At 35.3% G+C, this 20814-nt stretch overlaps 4 protein-coding genes across 5 annotated transcripts; 2 read left to right on the forward strand and 2 right to left on the reverse strand.

The window, feature by feature from the left end:
- The first annotated feature begins 268 nt into the window (after positions 1-268).
- Positions 269-3043, forward strand: LOC108998855 (60S ribosomal protein L13-1-like). Of its 2 annotated transcripts, none has more exons than XM_018975586.2 (5): positions 269-394; positions 1415-1530; positions 1702-1835; positions 2206-2367; positions 2453-3043. In XM_018975586.2, exons 2-5 carry the CDS (start codon positions 1422-1424, stop codon positions 2672-2674), a joined length of 627 nt encoding a protein of 208 aa, XP_018831131.1. In that variant the 5' UTR covers positions 269-394; positions 1415-1421; the 3' UTR covers positions 2675-3043. The 2 variants fall into 2 exon arrangements, with proteins under 2 accessions (XP_018831131.1, XP_018831130.1); XM_018975585.2 differs by having other exon boundaries at positions 279-538.
- A 762-nt stretch (positions 3044-3805) lies between these two features.
- LOC108998854 (protein AGENET DOMAIN (AGD)-CONTAINING P1-like) lies at positions 3806-8112 on the reverse strand. Its single transcript, XM_018975584.2, has 4 exons — positions 8028-8112; positions 6349-6956; positions 4709-5161; positions 3806-4100 (listed from the first exon to the last, which is right to left on the reverse strand). The coding sequence occupies exons 2-4, from the start codon at positions 6874-6876 to the stop codon at positions 4086-4088; spliced, it is 996 nt and encodes a 331-aa protein (XP_018831129.1). The 5' UTR covers positions 6877-6956; positions 8028-8112; the 3' UTR covers positions 3806-4085.
- LOC108998896 (SWR1 complex subunit 2) lies at positions 7837-13308 on the reverse strand. Its single transcript, XM_018975645.2, has 10 exons — positions 12898-13308; positions 12625-12696; positions 12468-12511; positions 11870-12125; positions 11012-11087; positions 10758-10877; positions 10559-10627; positions 9768-9810; positions 8511-8576; positions 7837-8369 (listed from the first exon to the last, which is right to left on the reverse strand). Exons 1-10 carry the CDS (start codon positions 13036-13038, stop codon positions 8168-8170), a joined length of 1089 nt encoding a protein of 362 aa, XP_018831190.1. The 5' UTR covers positions 13039-13308; the 3' UTR covers positions 7837-8167.
- A 1860-nt stretch (positions 13309-15168) lies between these two features.
- Positions 15169-20409, forward strand: LOC108998901. The gene is made up of 4 exons (XM_018975661.2): positions 15169-15682; positions 17146-17199; positions 18899-19024; positions 19828-20409. The coding sequence occupies exons 1-4, from the start codon at positions 15293-15295 to the stop codon at positions 20005-20007; spliced, it is 750 nt and encodes a 249-aa protein (XP_018831206.1). The 5' UTR covers positions 15169-15292; the 3' UTR covers positions 20008-20409.
- Positions 20410-20814: the final 405 nt, after the last annotated feature.

The following is a 20814-nucleotide window of genomic DNA, read 5'->3' on the forward strand; positions in this document are numbered from 1 at the left end:
AGTTGCTGGTTAATTGATGGTTAATGGGATGCAGAAATGCATTTAAAAAGCCACACTCGAAATCAAGTATCAAGGGTAAAAAAAGTTATACTCCTGATGTACTACTGTAAAGAACTAAAAACTTATATTTTTTGCGAGGGATGCGGCCGACAGAAGTTGCAAAAAAGGGAAAAAAATCAAAACAAAAATAAATAGAGCCCAAGATACGGCCCAACTTGCCCGATACAGTTGGGCCAACGGATAATAAATTGACCGAAGAGAAACGGCGCTAGGGTTTTCGTCAGCTCGCCTCCCTACGTTACATATAAACCCGAGAAACCCTAACAAAGCTTCGTGCGGCCGAGCGAGCGATAAGACAGACAGATAGGCTTAGCTTCATTTCGTCGGCGACGCTGTAACTTCCCCCCACTTTATATCACTTTCTTTCACATCATTTCGTTTCTATTCAATCTCCATCTTTCTCCAACTCTCTATTTGGTTGCTGAGAATACTGTATTTTGGTTAAGAAAATCTAAACTGGTTTTCTGCAAATTACGAGGTATAAACGCATATCTTTTGCCTTTTGACCTTTTTGTTCTGCCCCTTTTCCAGATCTATGCGTTTTGCTGCTATCCAGAGTTATCATAGTCCGGTTTATGAATTGGTTGATGCTTTTTTAGATTTTTTCTGGGATGAAGTTTTTGATTGTATGTCTCGAGTAGCTTCTGTTTGGTTTCTGAGAAAAAAAGTGGGGAAATAGAAGAAAAGGGAATTTTATTTTTAATCCAAGTATAGTTTCATTTGCCCAAATAGTCGAATAACCTGGCTATTAAGGTGCTTCCTTCATGGCCATAAGAATAGAAAAAATGGTTTTGCTGGGTCGAACATCACGTGAGAAGTGTATGAAATGATAATATACTATGTATTTCGAAATGATGGTAGCATTATTCTTGGCACTATTTAGAGCATTCTATGGGTTTAAAACAGCGCCTGAAGTAGATTAAATATTGTATGCTGTATAAGCTGTATAACGTCCATTTTTTGTAATAGCCCTGTTTTTACTGATGCATATTGTTTGTTCTTTGAAACACTGATGTGAAAAAAGAACGTGGTTAGAAGAACATGGTTTATTGCACCGACCTCGAAAAGCATGTTTGGACTTCCATTTGAGGGTGCATTTTAACATATATATATATATGAAACAAATTCTGTTTGCATCTAACAGCATTTCTCAGTTTTAGTTTAGAAGGCGTCACTTGGACCCCTGTAACATACATTAATGTCCAAGCACAAGATAAAGATTATTTTTTAATCTTTCGATGTGTGGATTGCACTTAGTTCTGAGCTTTTCTTTGCTCCATGTACCATATGCTCATGGTGTTAACTGTATGTTTATTATTTGAATGTATATCTCAGTCATTCCATGGCTTTACAGGTAAGAAATGGTTAAGCACAACAATGTTATCCCTAATGGGCACTTTAAGAAACAATGGCAGAATTCTGTAAAGACCTGGTTTAATCAACCAGCTCGGAAAAACAGAAGAAGAATTGGTGAGTATTTTTCCCCTTTAGGGATGTTGTTCCCCATTTCTGGTACTGAAGTGCTACATTTTGAATGTTCACTCATAAAACCACCATGCATGCATCCTTCGAGGCAAAAACTTTTGTTTGGAGATGGAAATTTTGACTGACTTTTGATCTGTACTATTCAATAATTATCAGCTCGCCAGAAGAAGGCTGTCAAAATTTTCCCCCGTCCAACTTCTGGACCTCTTCGCCCTATTGTACATGGGCAGACATTGAAGTATAACATGAAAGTAAGGGCTGGGAAGGGCTTTTCTCTTGAAGAACTGAAGGTGGGGTGTCTTGAATGTCAACTTTACTGTCTATTAAAGTTTGGTTTACCCTATACTAACTTGTTACTACACTGGTCAGTTTATTTGGAATATTTCCTTGTTCACTGAACTCACAATCCTTGAAAATCAAGTTGTAGTCAGTAGGATTCATTCTGCTTTTGAATCTCCATAGATGTTTCTAGCGAATGGTTTTTTGAAGATAGTCTCTAAAGATAATGGTTGTTCTCTTGCAACCGAACAGAGGGTTGACTCCTAGTCTTCCCTTTCCTCTCACAGTCATGCTTAGTATATGTCAGCTTTCTATTGTTCTTTATATTGTTTCAATATTAAGAGCTTTTTGTAATCCAGCAACTTTCTTTGATATAAACAGGCTGCTAACATCCCCAAGAAACTTGCCCCAACTATTGGCATAGCAATTGATCATCGCAGGAGGAATCGGTCCCTGGAGAGTCTTCAGGCCAATGTGCAGAGGCTGAAGACATACAAGGCAAAGTTGGTTGTCTTCCCAAGGCGTGCTCGCAGCAAATCTAAGGTTGACTTACGGCTGAACTCCAACGATTGGACAAGAGTTATTTGCTTGTGTTGCTTTGCATCTAACTTTCGTACCTTTACTGCAGGCTGGTGATTCTACACCTGAGGAGCTTGCAACTGCAACCCAGGTCCAAGGCCCATACTTGCCGATAGTACGGGAGAGGCCATCTGTTGAGCTGGTGAAGATTACTGAAGAGATGAAATCATTCAAGGCATATGACAAACTTCGCATTGAACGGACCAATACGCGACATGTTGGTGTTAGGATGAAGAGAGCTGCAGAGGCTGAAAAGGAAGAGAAGAAATAGTTTTGGTTTAATGCCCCATCAAGAAGCAGCCTTTGGAACTTCTAATGTTGAAAGGCGTTTTGCATTTTTGGTTTTACACATTTGTCTGGACTCTTGAGACTTTTTATTTTAGGTTGTTTAAGGTCCGTTGAATTCATGAATTTTCAGGGCTTGGTTATGTTGACCTCTATTTGGTAATGGTTTTGCTTCCCTTCTTGGAATGATTACACTTTAGTGCCGTCGTTTATAGTGTTGGATGAGATTTTGGAGTTTGAAATAACTAAGCTATGCCTTAAGATGCACTTTGGTTGGGAATTTTAGCAAGCTATGGTCTACGTTTAGGGCATCTCACTTGTATCAGAAGTATTCTTATAATCGATAAGTTGGAAATTGAGTTTGGGTTGTTGGCTCCCCGGGCTCCGCTTCAGTTTGATGATGTGGTTTAACTCGTTTAATATGTGTGTAGAATTTAAAAAATGATGGAATTTGTGAGTTTTATTTATGGGGGAGCTTGGTAAAGGTTATTTTGTTTTTATTTGTTATGAATCGCCGTGAGCGTGAAAAAATATTAATGCAGTATATATGCATTTACAGCATCCTAAATTGTTTTTCTTCTTTTTCCCTTTACCATGTCAGTTTTTTGCATTATCAAAAAACGAAAACTTGAAAATAGTAAATACTGGTGTATGGTGGTCACCATCGCTAACTCAGTCTGCGTTCATATATTCAACGGTCTGCTGTTAATAACCCACGTATTACTAGCGCAATACATGATGGATGCCGAAAGATTCACAGGGATGGGTGAAAGTGACGATAACATTGATATATAGACCATGTTATGAGGTAATTACCAGTGCGTTACGGTTCAAACTTGTACATTTTAAAGTGTATATGCGTAGCAAATTAATCAAATACGCCAAGTAAACCATTTTGGAGTCGCAGGCTGCATATATGCGAATGAGATCTATCATGTCTGCAGCTTCTCATATTCTGGAAAGACCAAGATTAGTAAATTTTTTTAATTAGTTTTTGTCATTATTAGGTCAATTCCAGGTTTATGTCATTTTTACGTGTTTTTTTCATTCTACATTTCACTGATGTGATTGGTTAAAACAATTATTTTATATTAAAAAAAAATGATGCATTCAATCATATTAATGAAATACACAATAAATACGCAAAAGTAAGTACACGTAAATTTTTGATAGAAGACAAGATGTATATAATGAGGCAAGTAAGAAACAGTGTAAAGCAACCACCACGTGTGCACTTGATAGCCAAACAACCAAGGCATTTTGTTTTGTTTTGTCTGAGCAGGCTGTACTAATTCACTATGGCATCAGACGCACCCCTGGACGGAATATGATCAGCGACGGATCTGAGGAAGGATACCAGGTTCCCATTAACATGGTCAGAAGCCAGCTTTGATTAATCAATACTTTAAGGCCTGAAAAGATTGTTCCAAAATGGGTCAATCACAAGAGGATCTTTGTTGTTCCTTCTCTTTTAGGCAAGAGGGATATTTGGTGAGAATTATATATCAAGAGCAGTCATTTGTGATAGTAATCAGTGTCATAATAAGCAGGTTAGCAGGTGATCTATAAGTTCATGTTGCAAAGAAATAAACGATTCTAATAAGCTTTTATTGATATAATGACTCACATTGACCGGGAGCACTTACAGGAGGATTCTTCTCCATGTGTTATTGATCGACCAAAAAACTTTTTGTCCGAATTATCAAAATTAAGCAGAACCTTTCAATTTTCTATTATCGTCCGGACTCCGGACAAGGAGAATTCCGTTTTTTTTTTAAATATAGTTTAGCAACATTTACATGAGACTTTGGACTGAGGGAGAGAGTGGTCACTGGTAAGACTTTTAAAGGAATATATCCTAAAAGAAGAGAAATTCTATTTAGAAAACTTCTTTTTAACACATCCAACACAATATTGATGTGCAAGTTTTAAGCATCATTTATACACAATAAATGATGGATATTTTAATTTTTTTAAAAATAGATATGTGATGTACAACTTATACGTATAAAACTCATACCTGAGAAGCCCTGACCCAAGTTCCATCTATCCAATCTAGGCGGGGTCTTAAGGCAGAGTGCTGAAACTCCTCTTCGTCTTTCGTGCCCTTGAAGTAGACTTTGTACCTTGAGCCCTTGAGAACCCTGGAAATCACACCCTCCCACCAACCATCATTGTAAAAAGCATCAACTTCTTCATTCAAATTGAAATCACAAGCCATGACACTTTCAGGAGGCGGCGGCCTTATGTGCTGTATATCAACCTCTTCTCTCAAAAAGTTTGTGCCATCTTCTGTTCTCAGGCTCCGGTACTCAATGAGGTATTTTTCCTGTCCTATAGCATCAAGAACCGTTGCAGCAAACCAAGCACCTTGAAATCCATCTTCGTCACTGCTTACCTCCACTGGTGTTCCTTTCTTAAACTTTTTCATCCTTGCCTTGCTTGAATTTGCGACTTTCTTCATCGACCATTCCTGCAGTCTAGGATTTGAGAACATTGAACTAAACAAGAAAGAGGAACCCACAAAGATAAAACAAAAGTAACATAACAAAAAGTTAATTTGCCGTGACTATTACAGAACAATTAGTTCAGAAAGATTGTAGAGGCTCCGCATTCAAAATACTGATTTTTACAGGTTTTTCTCGATCCCCATTTGAAGTGTTGCTTGTTGTATTAAGGCATTCTTACGCACACATGAAGTCCCACGCCTGAAACAAGTGAGAGAATATTTTCTTACGCACAAAATTATATGTTCTTCAATGCTTATTGACATTAAACAGTTACAAGATTAGCCAGGAGAGAGAGATTAGAGGGGCGCGCGCGCAAACACAAGCAGGCGCATTATCACTTTGATTGTGCATGGTCAATAAGAAGAAAGCCATCAGCTAGTTCTTACAATTTGTTCATTTTTAATTTCGGATTGAGATGATCTCTCCGGCTTTTTACCTGTATTAGCATTCACATCCCATTCTCCATAAAATTTTCTATAATTTAGTTAAAAGGTACATTTCTTAAAAAAAATTTCTAAATTTTACTCATTTTTTAAAAACATCCTAAATCTTATTTCCTATATTTTTTCTATTATATTAAAATAATATTTTTTATTACTTTTTTATTATTTTTTTCTCTAACTTTCATTTACAAACTTAACTATTTAATATTTTTTCTTATATTTTGAACTATTACTTTAATGAATATTTTAAACAAAAATTTGATATATTTTCCTTTGTAGATATGATAATATTTTTAAAATTAATTTTTTTTATATTTTTGTAATTAATTAAATTATTTTTAAAATTATAACAAATATGAGTATGAAAAAAAATGTAGATGATTGGAAGAAGGCCAGCGCCTACTGGAGAAAAAGAGAGAAACAAGAACAATAAAGAAGACAACGAGAGTTCAGTCAATTAGAAGGTTAATAACAACTAATATTTTATGTGGATGGAAACCCAATCTATCGGTTAGAGGACAATTGTTCTTTATAATTGGCTATATCTCGTGCGAGTCTAACCCAACTATGACTATGAGTCTCACAAACAGTCTCAAAACAATCAATCTTTTGATGAACAGATAATACTTCCCAGATTTCCCTTCATTGGATGAGGAAAAGAAACCAACTTAGGTTGAAAAAATAAAAATAAAAAGAAGGAATCTTACCCTAGGTGGAAGCCAATATCCCTCGACCCACTCCCGATGATGCCTTAGCTCCTCGGCCTGAAACGAAAACTGCTGCTGCGCAAACCTAAAGTAAACCCAGTACGTCGGACCCTCACCGACCTCAGTGATAACTCCTTCCCACCATCCGCCACTAAAAAACGCGTCGACCTCGTCCCCAAAATCGAAACTATAATCGTGTTCTGGTGGAGGGAAGGGCCTTAAGAGAGCCATATCAACCTCTTCCCTCAAGGATTCATCGTTTTCCTGTAGATTCTTGTATTCAACCACGAACTTGTTGCTTTCGGATGGCCCAGCGATTATCGTCGCGGGGAATAGCGTGCCTCGTAGGCCGGGGTCTACACTGGTGGCCTCGACCTCGGCTCCTATCTTAAGGTAAGATCGAGCCGGGTTTGCCTTACTGCTAGCCATCAAGGCTTCAGGATTTTCCTTCTCTTGTTCAACTTCTTTAGGGTTTCGGTGTTGGGGAAGGAGAACTTTAACGTTCCACCATGATAATAGGCCGTGCATGTATTCTAATTCCCATATCAGAATAAATATGGTACCGGAGGTCGGGTCCACAACTTTTTATTGGACACAATTACCCTCGTCTGGAAATATAATTGAAATAGAATGAGATTATATAATTTTAAATAAGAATCAAATATTATTAGAATTTTATTTTTTAATATTATTATTATTTTAAAAATTAAAAAAATTATAATAATAAAATACGATAAGATTAAGTGAAATAATTTCTATATCCAAACCTACCCTTATATTATTGTTGTTGTTATTTATCGCACATGTTCTTGCTCAATTAAGCCACTTTATTTTTTAAATTAGAGAAAATCCTAAAAAATAAAAAATCTTTTATTTTTTAGTTTCAACCATTATTTCAAATTAAATAGGTGAAATATTGTGCTGTCAACATTTTTACTCAACATAATATTCTTGATTAAAATATTTATTATATTGTTAAACATTGTATAAATCAAATTTCAAGCAATTTAAAAGCAATTGTTGAGATGAGATTATAGATATATAAAAAGAGAAATTCTATTTACAGTTCCTATTTAAAGACTGCACGTGCAAACCCTTCATTAAATGAAAAAAAATATTATTTTGATAGAGATATTATTATATTTTAAAAAAATTTTAAAGATAAAATTAACTAAACTTGAAATGAAGTCTCCATTTGAGAACTACGTAACATTGCTCTTCCTGAACACTGCTACAATTAATAACAAGGTTTATAGATAACTATGCCATTTGATTATCTATTTAAAAGTCTTTACACTACACACCATCAACATAACATAACATAACATAATTTAATGTATAAGATTCAAATTTTAAAATTCATCTTTCAAATTAAAGGATGTCACGTGATAATGTGCGGTGTAAAAAATTTCAAATAAAATTATTCTAACCAAATACCCATATTTCCCACAAAACTGAGATTATGTGGAAACTCGGGTTCCCACTACATTCATCTAGGGATAACACATTCGATTAAGTTATAGCTAACAAAATAATACAACCAGATGGGGGAATCTGTCATTGTACTGGATAGGTAGATCTGTGTTACAATGATTACAAAAAACATAAAAAATAACAAAGATTACAAAATAAAAAATAAAAATAAAAACGACTTTTTAACTACTGTTCAAATGGATTACCTGTTAGAAGTGTTTCTCCACGAGCTTCTATCAAACGCGAAATCTCTTTATCCTAAAATAAATATGCCCAAGAAGAAAATTGGAGCAGTCCCCAAAACAAGTCAATGTTATAATTTCATGAAATGTCGCATCTTTAAGTTTCACTCATCATCATCTGCATAACTGTCGCTTTCAAGAGCAGGAATTCTTCGGAAACGGGCCAAGTATCGAAAATATGATACTTCACTTTTATTTGATGTTACTGATCTCTTCCGCTTGGCTGAAAATCCTTTCGCAGATAATGAATCAAACAAATCTCCCATGTCCATATCCTTTGGGACCCCACTACTTTCATCAGCAAAACTATAAAATCACCCACGACACAAAATATTAGCCACAAAAATATAAATCCTATAAAAGTCCCAGTTGTTTAGATGAAAATGTCTGATTAGTTTCCTACATCAATTGAGAAAGAAGGCCCCTAGGAGGTAAGGGAAGGCATACCGCTCGCGAATTATTTTAAAAGCTTCTTTTGTTGCATAAGGTAGCCCTGTCTTAGGATCTCGGTACCTACAACATCAGATGACAATTAATTGCAAGGTGTGATGAGGTGAAATATAATAAAAAACAAAAACAAAAAATTTCTATATCAAGGGCCAATAGAAGTGAAAATAATCCAGTTTCCTTGGGCGTCAGATGGTTCAAAAAAATTGTAAGGAAATTACAAAATAATACAGCGTCCCATAACAACTAATCTTCACACTAGTAATTCTGCAAAGCCACAATCTTAAGGCACAAATGGGTATCTTGTTATTTTGGCATGAAAAAATTTCTTGTTTTACTCCCATCTTACTTTCATCATTTTCTTTGATTAAAAAAAAAAAAAAAAAAGTTACTTTGGAAAGCACAAATTGGGGGTGAACAGTTACCCAGTGAGTATATACACGAGGATACCCTACCAGAGAAGAGATAATTATGTTCACCGAAAAAAATAATAATGTCAATGTAGAGCAAGTTGAAACACTTGGTGGGGAGGGCTTTAAGGGGGGTCCAGTCAATATTTTGAATACCGTACCGGACGTCGTACCGGTCAAGGCACTGGAACGAAATATTTCGGTACCGATACCGTTTCGGAATAACGTTTCGGGATAGTCGATATATAAATAAATTATATATATAAATTATATTCCAAAATAATAGTTTATATATAAATAAATTATATATAAATACATATATATAAAAATTATAAATAGTCTAGTCTGAATTAGGAGTTAAAAAATAAATTTGTAGTTTGAAAAAAAAAAAAAAACACAGGCCGAAATATCGGCCGGTACCGGCCGAAATATAGGCCAGTATAGGCCGAAATTTAATCCGGTATGGCCGGTACGGCCGGTATTTTAGCCGGTACAGAACAGATATAGTATCTGTACCGGCCGGACGGCCGAAACGAAAAATTTTGGCCGTACCGGCCGGTACGGTACGAAATTTAAAACACCCCTTCAACTTTCCTCATCCTCTTTCCAACCGAATAATTAAAAATAAATCCAAAACAGGGGGAGACCCCTTCCCCAATTCATTCCCTAGCCTCTCCCTCCATCAATTAAGGGTTAGTTATTCCTAATAGAACATCGAGGTAAAAGCCACATGTAAGCCAACTGTACTGGTATAGAAATCATCAACAATATTAGACAATGCAATCATTTCCAACGGTAATTTCTTTAACAAAAATCATTAACTGCCAAACAAGAAATTGGATCTTACCTGGCAGGCAAACCAGTAACTGCACATACAGCTTTTTCTGGATCTGGAAAGAAATTTAAATAGAGTAAGTGAATCAATAGCACGGCCATAGAGTACAGAAAAGAAGTCCCTAACAGCCACCAAAGAACGTGATCTGCATCTACATGTGCTTTTAAATGCAAAAACCTTTAGCATATATTTATTCTTTTTACACCCTATTTTACTTAAGCCCGGAATTAATACTTTGAAAAGGTGGATGAACAGATTTACCGATCAAAAAAAAAAAAAAGTGGATGAAAAGAAAAGCAAAGAAAAAATTGAAACAATGAAAGATTGAAACCTTTAATCAATTTAAGCTTTTCTGTAAACCAGCATAAATATTAATTTTGGAAGTAACTGCATCACATGGTTAAGACCTATTCCTATCCTTCCTGGAGCTCCAGGTTTTATGGAACATTTAGGTGTCTAAAAGGCCATTTCAAACTGAATCTTTGCCACCATCATCTTAATAGGCCACTCACTCCAACTGCAGAAAGAAATACAAATTTGTTTCTATGAAACAGAGGCAGAGAAAATGGAATTTCCACAATGACAGCAAAGCCTTCAAATATAACCTGAGATACAACTCTGAAATTATCATCAGACGGTTAAGGTTATTTCAAAAGGCATTTGTAAGATTCCTACATTGTTCAGGCATGGGATCTAAAGGCTCATCTCAACTCCAACAGAATGTATAACTGAATTGTTTGGAGACTCTTCAGCAATTTCACCAACACAATATAGTGCTCACAAGCATGTAAAGTGAAACTCACATGGAACCGACAATGTAGAAATCTCTGACTGAAATGACAATCCTTTACTGAATTCTAAATATGAAGAACCTGTAAGAAAGTTAAAGATGAAGATTAAATTAATCGAAATTGAAATGATATTTCCAATAAAATAAAACTTCATATATCACTATGTTCTTTTCAAAACAATATGAACACTAGAGAATGAAAGAAAGCTTGCCATCTTTTGAATAATATCGTATCTGTGGACCACTGTAGACAGCTTTATGCACAATTGCTCTTTTCTTAACTTCTTCCTCCCTAGCTAAAACACGCTCCAAGTTCCTCAAGTTCATGATTTCTTCAAAGGTGTCATCAATGTCATTCAAGTTGAGATCGCACAGAAACCACCGTCCTCACAACATCAGACATTTACTTACAAAGTTTCAGGCAATCTACAGATAATCTCCTAAATATTGAGATAAAAGTCAAAACCTGTTTGAGCTGCTTCCAAAAGCATCTCTTCTTGGGTCATCCTCTTCTCCTCACCTTCTTTTTTCCTTTTTATTGGCTAACAATGTTGAAAATAGCATTACTATGATGATTTCACCAATAACAAAATCAAATAAATCAAATAAACCAAGGAATGCTGAAAATGAAACTAAGAATTGCAATCACATGTTCAGCAATATGGACCAACTCATTTATGAGAATGTTAAAGAAAAGCAAGTGCATTTTGAAATAACTGGGGCCTTTAGCAAAGTGCAAAGCAAAAGAAATGTGTATCTTTCATTTTTTTTTTTTTAATAGGTAATCAAGAAATTTTATTCATAGAAGTAGGCGAAGCCCAAGTACACAGGAGAAATGTGTATTTTTCATACCAGGACAGGCATTTGAGACAGTTAAAATAGTTCAATTCAAACAACTTCAAAGAGGATTGGCCTGAGACCGATCCTATGAGATGCTAATGATAGCATAAAAATTTTGGTTTCCGTCAGCAACCTTTCGTTCCTCTATTTATTCCTTTTCTTTCTCTTAACAGAGAAAAACAACCAAAATTGCAGAATAAAGGGAACAAACAATAGGAACTCAAAATTTGAAAAAAAAAAAAAGGAAGGATAAGATATCTATGAACTTCATAAAAATTGAACTGAAAACATTGTTTCAGTACATGATACTTTAATAATCCCCACAACCAAGTCTATTTGGATTCATCAAGTTAAAGTATCATCACAATCAAAGTGAATGGCTATTAACATCGATTATCATTTCATCTAACCAACAAGCAGCACTTCAATCATGATTCAGAAGTATGTCCAACACGAAATGCAGTGAAAGAACCCCCAAACTGACCTTCATTGTTGCTTGCAGAGCTGCACGTATTGCATCTCTCTCAGCTTGCCTAACAATGACCGAAGTTCTAGTAGATTTCCTCACTGTTCTCTCTCCTTCGTTCTCATCAGGGACATCGTGGTGTTCAGGCGAGGCAGACTTTTGAGTTGGTTTTTCATCCTTGGTACCAGCCTCTAACTTCGAAAGGATTTTCTTTTTCTTTTTCTTTTTCGGTACAGGTTTCCCTGGGAAAATTAATCTCTTCTTTGTACGCGTCCTATAAGAAAACCAAACAATAAGAAACACAAACAAATTTTTTTTTGATAAGTAATGAGATGTTTTCTTGATATAGAATAGGCATAACCCAAGTATACATGAAGTATACATGCGATTACACGTAGTTAGGATCTAGCAACAGTTACAAGGAAATCATGAAAGTTGAGACCATTAAAGTCTATAATATTTGCCCACATAAATAGAGTCTTCCAGAAAAAACACTGAAACTCTTCCAAAGAGCGCTCTCGATCCTCAAAATTTTGGTCATTCCTTTCACTCAAGAAACATAAACAAATTATAGTACATAAAGTGTATCCTTGGCTTTAGCCAATAGAAGCTAAACCTGTCATCCGCATCGTTATCTACTTCTTCATCGGGCTCGGGCTCCTAAATAAGACGATAAAGGAATTTTGAGCAGGACTGGAAAAGTAATATCTTAACAGTGATTGCATTACAGATATCATTGACATGAAATATCTTAACAGTGATAGTAATCTCACATCTTCATCGAAGTCGCTATCAAACTCGTCAGCAACCTCTGGCTCTGCTTCATAATTAATATCGTTCTCTTCCTGTAAAACACATAGTATACTTACAATTTTGTTGGCCATTCGAGATTTTCGTAAAATATAGACACGCACACAGAGAAGCTTAATGTGCAAATTTAGGCAAATAATCATAAAAATAGGCATATTTCTAACTAGATGAACGAAAAGGAAAAGAATCGTGAAGAATGAAACCAAAAAATTGAGACAAATAAATATCGAATCTACATCTTTAAGAGCATCCTGGTTCCAGAACAGCTCATCCTCCTCAACTTCCTCGTCCAGCAACCTGGTCATCCTCTTTCCTCGTGTCGCTCGAGAGCCGCGATCGAGGAAGATAGGGGCCTCTGAGTCTTTTGAGGTTTCCATGGTTCTACTTTTGCTCCTCCAACGCAAGCTCCGAAGGAATTTGAATTAGTTCTACAGCAAAACGGAGCTAGATATATATATAAATATATATTCCGATCGAAATGATAATCTAAAAATCCGGAAGTAGCAGTTCTCGTCCGGGGTTTTATCCCGGCGAGGGACCGATGGGATTTGCAACAGCGGTGGTCCGACGGTTCACGGCGGGGACGTGGTTGGAGCGGAACCAAGTGCGCGTGGCTCGAGTTTTCGATTCAATGGGCTTCGCGACTCCAAAAGCCCTTCTAGATAAATCTAATATCATCGAGTGGATGCGGTTTTATTTTCGTTATTACTTTTTTTTTAAAAAATCATTTTTAATTACACTCGTTCATACAGCATGTTTTAAGGCTTCGTTAGAAATTTAATTCTTCTTAACTCGTTATAAATTTTTTAAATTTTAATATAAAATATAATAAATAATTTAATTTTTTTAAACTTTAAATTAATAATAATAATAATTAATATTTTAATAATATTTTATCATCTCAATTCAACTCAATTCAACATCTAAATACATTTCAAATGACTTCTTTGATAATGATTTCATCTATTAAATACTTAAATATATATACATATTTAAAATACAACATCTTTTTAATCAATTGACAATACTTTAAATTTTTTCTAAGAGAATTACTGATCAAATCTCTCTCACCATATATAAAATATATATATATATATATATATATATATAACACCACAAGATATAACAAAACTTATAATGAAAAACGACACCGATAGATAGTAAAACATGAGAATCTTATTATTATTCAATGATAATTTATTTTTACCATTTCCTCTTATAAGATTTTAGGGTTAAAATAGTATCTATATATATATATATATATTTTTTTTTATGAGTATGCATTTGGGCAGTTTTTGTTTGGCTCGGTCCGAAACTCAAAAAACTTGATTCATTTGGAGGGTATTCCAATTTCGTATCTGCTCCGAATGCGGATACAATTATATAACATGGGTTCTAAATTAATATATGTACTCATAATCAGTTTCTAGAGAGAAATGATATTTGCAGTCGTGAGTGTGTAAGCGTCGTGCAATCGCTTTGAAAAAAGTAAATAAATATGAGATCCACATAAAAATAAATTAATTTTTTAATAATAAATTTCACTATTTTTCAAAACGACATTTACATATTCTACAATTATATATAGCATTACTCGTTCTCATATTAAAAAAAATACTTTATAGATTAAATGGTGTCATTTTGTGTTTGTAATCCCCATCTTTAAATTTTATTTTTGTTTTACAAATCCAGGTGTCCAGTTACAATTTGGATAACTGAATATCTTAGTTTTTATAATTCAGAATCCACCCGAATTATAACCAAGTTAATCTGGATTCTGGACGGGTATTCAAATCGGATTATAAATCCGAATGCGAACAAGTATAGTTGGGTACCTTGATTTGCATCCAAATTTACACCTCCACATTCTTGAATCTGCGACCCATTTTATAATCTAATATATAAATTATCAATCTTTAAATAATGTATCATCTATTTATTAAAAATTAATGGTGTGCTGCACAAGTTCAGTTAAGATTCAATTATCAAATAATTCTTATCATTTATTTTTTGTCTATTTTAAGGATGAAAAATAGATGAACCACGTAACTTGTAATTCGTCCAAGAATTTGTTATTTTCATGAGTGCGTTTGGATGTTAAATTAAGTTGAATTGAGATGATAAAATATTGTTAGAATATTATTTATTATTATTATTATTATTTTAAAATTTAAAAAAATTGAATTGTTTATTATATTTTGTATTAAGATTTGAAAAAATTATAATGATGAATTGAAATGAGTTGAAGTGAGTTTACTTTCCAAACGAAGCCACTTGTTAAAACAGTATAATTTAAATAAATTTTGATGTTAATTATTTAAATAAATACTTCTCAAAATGTGATTGAAAATAATAAATTTAAAATGCATTTCAATTTCAAACCGCCTTATTGAAAGGAGAAATAAAAATTAAATAAAAAATTCCCGTGAGTGATATAGGCCTATCATTTCGCTAATGAAATTGACACGTTGGATCGGATCACTTGCGTGTTACGGGTTCGATTGTATGCCATGATTTCGCACTGCAAACATTAGTAGAGCTCAGCACCGGACCCAGAAAACCCACCCTCCCACTCCCAGCAAAACTATTACCAATTTACTTGTGTCCTAATTTTTGTGATAGGCTACGATCATGGCCACAACTCTGCCATGGCAACCCCCGCTCCAGTTAAAGCCACGCCACCATATCCCTATGCCCTACCTTACCCGCCAGGCCACTTCTGTCCGCCAATTGGCGCCCATCCGGGCCTTCAGGCGCAGCGACATCGACGGTTTCGCAAGGCGCATGGTCTCCGGTGAGGCCTGGAGGGACGCCTGGCGCAGCGCCAACGACGGATTCGAGCAGCTAGCCTTCGAGACCAAGAAGGCCGCCGAGCGCCTCGACCGCCGATACTCCGTTTCGCGCCGCCTTAGCTCCGTTGCCCGCTCCGCCTCCGAACGCGCCCGCGACATCGACAGGGAGTTCGAGATCGGCCTCCGATGGCGCACTTTCACTATGGACTTCAATAGAAACTTGCCGAGGGTTTGTTCTATCTCCCTTCCATCAACCTGTTACATTTCCTAAATTGTAAGGGGTTCGTTTGTTTGGTTGCTGAGGAGACATTGGAAATGAAATCGAAACTGGAGAATTATGCTGGTTTTTAATTGCGATTAGCTGTGAGAGTGTTTATGTAGGTCTTTCTTTGTACTGTGTTTCATCCAAATGCCATTATTTTTCTCAATTGTGCATTTTAATTGGTTCGAAAGTAGTGGAAACTAATAGTATGAAGTTCACGATCCTTCTTCCTAGTCAGGGAAAGAAAATCACTATTCCTTTAATTTTTTTTTTCAGTACTCAATATTCTTTTGATTGCCGCTTTTTAAACTTGTTTCAACCCCACTTCCTGTCCAGCTTGCATTTGTTGAGCTTGCCACCAGACGATCGAACCCTCCCTGAGATTCATAGTTGCATTAATCATACCTTCATTAGTTGTTAACAAAGCGGATTCTGAATTTTCATTCATTCTTAGGCATAACTTGTATCCCTGCACTTCAGAAAACAGAGTAATACAAAATAAAAAAGATGAAGCTAGGGGTAAAGAGTTTTACCAATTATTCTATGCACACACCTTGACATATGTTTCGAATATACTACTACTTTTAGAGTTTACAATGATTCAAAATGCATCTTCGTTTACAGATTTCAGAATCTGTATTACCACTACAACAATACTTTGAACAGCTGAAGTACTCAAGTGCACTTCAATTTCATCCACCTAGGATTTTTCAAAAGATATCTTTGAACAACAAAGAAGATAAATTTTTGGTTCATTGACATTTAAACTTCAGAATCGTAAGCTCTAAACCTAAAATATGCCTTCTTATCTTCAACAAAGAAGATAACAAAGAAGTTACCTTTCCTTATGATCCATTGTTTGAGAACTCATCTTTTCTTGAGAGTTTTCATCTATATTTCGAACTGCTAGAGTGCATAATGTAGTGCTAAGTTAGGATCCAATACAAAAACGGATGGAGGATGGATCGCTCTGCCAGAAACTTTGACGTGCGATCTTTTGAATTTAGCACTATATATTGGTTCTTTGGGTTTTGGATTGAGTAAAAGGTGGTGTATGAGATCTCACATTACTTACGAGAGAGAAGTTATTGTAGTTTATATTGATCCTAAATGGTTTCAATTGTACCATTGATTTATTCATTTGGAGTATAAGCCTAGATGTAAGTTGGGCTTTCTTGAGTCGACACATAAAAAACAAAAGAAAGCAATTTTTTGTCACCTTTTAAAGTTGCTTCTTCCAAGGCTTCTAGTTGGGGTGCCTTACATTTGTTTGTGTTCTGTATGAAATTGACACTGTCTTTGTCTTTAAGTATTGTTTTTGCCTAATTGGATCTTATGTTTTCAGATGTCAGTGTGTGTGTGATTAACTTATCAAAAAAAACAAAGATGTCAGTGTGATTACTCATAATTTTTCCTCATCATCCATGCAGTACAGGAAACAGCTCAGTGATTTTCTGGATACTCCACTGGGAAGAAGTTTTGCGGTATGTATACCTCAAAATTTTGCAGCATGTTACACTTAATAGTTAATGGTGTTTTCTATGACAATTATTGTTGGTTACACTTTATATTATTTGACAGATGGCCCTGATTGAAATACATTCTTGTGATTATTCAGTTTTGATTGTGTTTTAGTTTTAGAGAAAACTGTTTCCTCGGAATTTTGTCTCAGCAGCTGATTAAGGTTTTGGAGGGAAACACAACTGGGAGAAATTATTGAACCTCTCTTTTGACCTTAAGATATTTTAGTAGTGATCGTTCTAGAAACTACCAAACACAAAGCTGAATCATATATATTTAATCTTGCCTATTCTTGTACCACAGTTATGCTATTGCACATATTTTGTTTGGTAGGTAAGTGAGGAAGAAAGAGAAAAAAAAAAAATGCAGGTTAGAACTCCTAGGGAATGACACTCATGGATCTGTAGGAATCAAAACTTTGCCTTTGAATGCCATATCCCTTCTGTCTGCTGCTGTCTTTGGTTTTAAATAGACATGAGTGACTTGCACATATACAACCTTTGTGAAATCACTACTAGTCCCAAAAGCTTAAGTTGATGGGAAGAGGTAGATTTTATTATTTGTATTTTTGTTTCAAGACTCCCTCACGTGTGGGCCAAGCTCGTCAAGAAGTGGGTCATCACATAGAATATTTAATTGATTGGGTGAACTATAGAGTTAGGGCTCGAATTCAGGACTCCTGCTTTGGTATCATGTAAAATCACTACTAGTCCCAAAAACATAAGCTGATAGGAAAATGTAGATTTTTTTTTTTTATAAGTAATAAAGATCTTATTCATACGAATGAAATAGGCATCGCCCGTGTACACATGAAGTATACGAAAGAAAACACCTAATTACATTCTAGCTAAGGAAAGATAGTCATGGACATTGTTTCCGTCAAGTACAATGGCTGAAAACCTTAACATTAAAGTGCGCATAAAAAAATTCTGAAGTTCCTCCATTGTGTGTTCTCCCTATCTTGAAAACATCTCTCATTCCTCTCAGACCATGTGCACCACATGATACACATGGTCCACAAGATTGAAATTAAGCATGGGGCCATGTTTTTTTCTCACAACAAACTAGTGAAGATTGCTGATTCACCTTCTGTAAAAAAAAATAATAATAAATAAATAAATAAATAAAACTGTGCTATTCCACATTGCAAATCTAGCTTGTCCTTTAGTGCAACTTTTCCTGCCGGATTGGATATGTACATGTTACAGGGTGCAGATACTAAATGTTTGCCAGCTCTATAGCTGTGATACAACTTGCTGGCACTTTTCTCACTTCTTTTCTCGTTGATCAATCAAGGTTGGGTTTCTAATGGTGAAGCCTTCACCTAACACAAGACTCTTGTTTAAAATGACTTATTTACGGTGGCTTGTAAAATGACTTATTTACTCAACACACAAGATTCCTATGTACTTGGGCTATGCCAACTTTTATATTATGAATTTGTACCCTCGTTTCCTCTCCCTTTCACCATAGCCTTGGGGGAAGGAGGTGTTGGAAAGGGGTGGAAGTGGGGAGAGACATTGTATTAATAAGTATATTCAGGAAAATTATTCTTGAATATGTATTCATGTTTTCTCTTTGTGGATTCTGGATGTCAGCTCTGCAAATGTTTTCTTAGCTCACTTGATGTAGTTTTTCCACTTTCTTGTTTTCTTTTTGTAGACTATTCTCTTCCTCTGGCTTGCATTATCTGGATGGCTTTTTCGGTTCTTGATATTTGCGGTATGGATACTTCCATTTGCCGGTCCTCTTCTCATTGGGACTATTGCCAATAACCTTGTTATAAAGGTATGGCCAGTTCTTGTTCAACTTTTGCCTGCAATGTGCATGCATATGTGCTCATATAATTTTATTATTGCTCTCTGTTACTAGTTGCATTGTATACCATTATCAGGTTTGCTTTGTACCTCATAAACTCAAATGAGTTTTAGGACAGAAGTCAACCTGATGAGATGAGATAACCAAGTGACTCTCTTTGTTTGAACTTTCTAGCTGTTAGCATTCCACTGAAATTTTGGCATCTTGTCTGTATAGCTTTTGCAACTACTAAATGAAAAGGGAGACCCTTACTATAATTCTTTTTGTCTGTATTCAGGTTGAGTCCCTCAGACTCTCGCGATTATAATATCATTGCTTTTACTTATGCAAAAATCCTCCATTGGCATATGCACCTCTTTTTTATCAAATAATTCATTTGGTTTTGAAAATTGTTAAATGGTGGAAATAGTTTCTGCTGATTTTGGGCCTGTCATTTAAATAAATAATTTCTTAATTATTTTGGGTAGGAATTTAAATATTTTCATCCTACTTAATTATGCCCTCTAACTCAGTTCAATAATTGTATTTGAACTATTTTGTATGTATAGCTTGTTCACACGTGTCAGATATTGTCAAAGATAATCATGTTTCCTTAGCATGAAATAGTAGTGATCAATATAAGTCATTTTGGTTGTTAGCTTTTCTTGATGTGCCGTGTTGATAAATTTACCCCTCTCTCTCTCTCTCTCTCTCTCTCTCTCTCATATATATATATATATATTTATATATATCGTAACATGTTATTCACACCATTTTGCTCTAAAATTGGACAGGGGGCTTGCCCAGCCTGTAAGAGGCAATTTGCTGGTTACAAGAACCAAATAATTCGTTGTACAAGCTGTGGAAACATCGTCTGGCAGCCAAAAGGGGACTTCTTTTCAAGAGACAGCAGAGGCAACACTACTTCAAAGTCGGAGCCTGACATTATTGATGTAGACTTTGAGGAGAAATGACAGGATACCCAGGTAGTAGTGCCATGGCGGACATAGTATACAGAGAGCTATGAGAATGCAAGTCTTTTCGCTGTTCATCTGTTCTGATATTTAGTCTCATATATTTTTCATGTTTGGTGTTAATTTTTCTTCCTGTAACTTGAAAGTGCTTATAATTTTTGCTGGATAACGAGGATCTGTATATTTTTTATTTTTTTTTTAAATTAGGAATACCACGATGTCTTGTTCAGCACAGAAATCTTCATATTGATGGTAGGCGGCCATATCATCTTAAGAGAATCTGCTCACCTTAGCTTTTGCAAACACAATCTTTTCAGAGTAGGGTGAAGTTAGTTATTTAGTTATGTTTGCTGTTATCCTTTGGACCTTCGGTAGCACTAATCTAGTGAAGTCTTACTGTCATTTATTCTTAATGCATGAAGTTCATTGATTTATAACCCACGGTTTGAGGCCTAGTCCACGTATGGCATGCATGTTATATAGATCCGATTTATTGCTATTTTTTCAATTGTCTTATTACTTTTTGTTATTTTTAGGGTGTTCACGGTATTTTCATCACCCCGGTTGCACCATTATGGCAGAATTACTATCTTATAAATGACTTATTGGAAGTGATTTCTACATTCTATTGTTAATTGTCAGAACAGTTTTCTTCATTTCTCTTCACGATTGCATATAAGACGGCGTTTCTGAGTATAATTTGTCTATCTACTAGATGATTAATGCACGCCGTGAATAATCGTGATTGTAGATTGCATTGGGACAAAAAGTCATGTATTTTGTTCCTCTAGCTAGCTAGCTAGCCAG

The sequence above is a fragment of the Juglans regia genome, chromosome 11, assembly GCF_001411555.2.
Source record: "Juglans regia cultivar Chandler chromosome 11, Walnut 2.0, whole genome shotgun sequence".
In the NCBI taxonomy this organism is placed as follows: Eukaryota; Viridiplantae; Streptophyta; class Magnoliopsida; order Fagales; family Juglandaceae; genus Juglans; species Juglans regia.

Coding starts and splice junctions, on each gene's coding strand:
- LOC108998854 (XM_018975584.2), bottom strand. CDS start 6,876: ATGCACGGCCTATTATCATGGTGGAACGTTAAAGTTCTCCTTCCCCAA. Junction 5,162..6,348: donor GATATTGGCTTCCACCTAGG/GTAAGATTCCTT, acceptor CCTAGACTGCAG/GAATGGTCGATGAAGAAAGT.
- LOC108998896 (XM_018975645.2), bottom strand. CDS start 13,038: ATGGAAACCTCAAAAGACTCAGAGGCCCCTATCTTCCTCGATCGCGGC. Junction 12,126..12,467: donor GATAACGATGCGGATGACAG/GTTTAGCTTCTA, acceptor GTTTTCTTATAG/GACGCGTACAAAGAAGAGAT. Junction 8,370..8,510: donor TTTAAAATAATTCGCGAGCG/GTATGCCTTCCC, acceptor GTGATTTTATAG/TTTTGCTGATGAAAGTAGTG.
- LOC108998855 (XM_018975586.2), top strand. CDS start 1,422: ATGGTTAAGCACAACAATGTTATCCCTAATGGGCACTTTAAGAAACAA. Junction 1,836..2,205: donor TTTCTCTTGAAGAACTGAAG/GTGGGGTGTCTT, acceptor TGATATAAACAG/GCTGCTAACATCCCCAAGAA. Junction 2,368..2,452: donor GTGCTCGCAGCAAATCTAAG/GTTGACTTACGG, acceptor CCTTTACTGCAG/GCTGGTGATTCTACACCTGA.
- LOC108998901 (XM_018975661.2), top strand. CDS start 15,293: ATGGCCACAACTCTGCCATGGCAACCCCCGCTCCAGTTAAAGCCACGC. Junction 15,683..17,145: donor TCAATAGAAACTTGCCGAGG/GTTTGTTCTATC, acceptor TCATCCATGCAG/TACAGGAAACAGCTCAGTGA. Junction 19,025..19,827: donor CCAATAACCTTGTTATAAAG/GTATGGCCAGTT, acceptor AAAATTGGACAG/GGGGCTTGCCCAGCCTGTAA.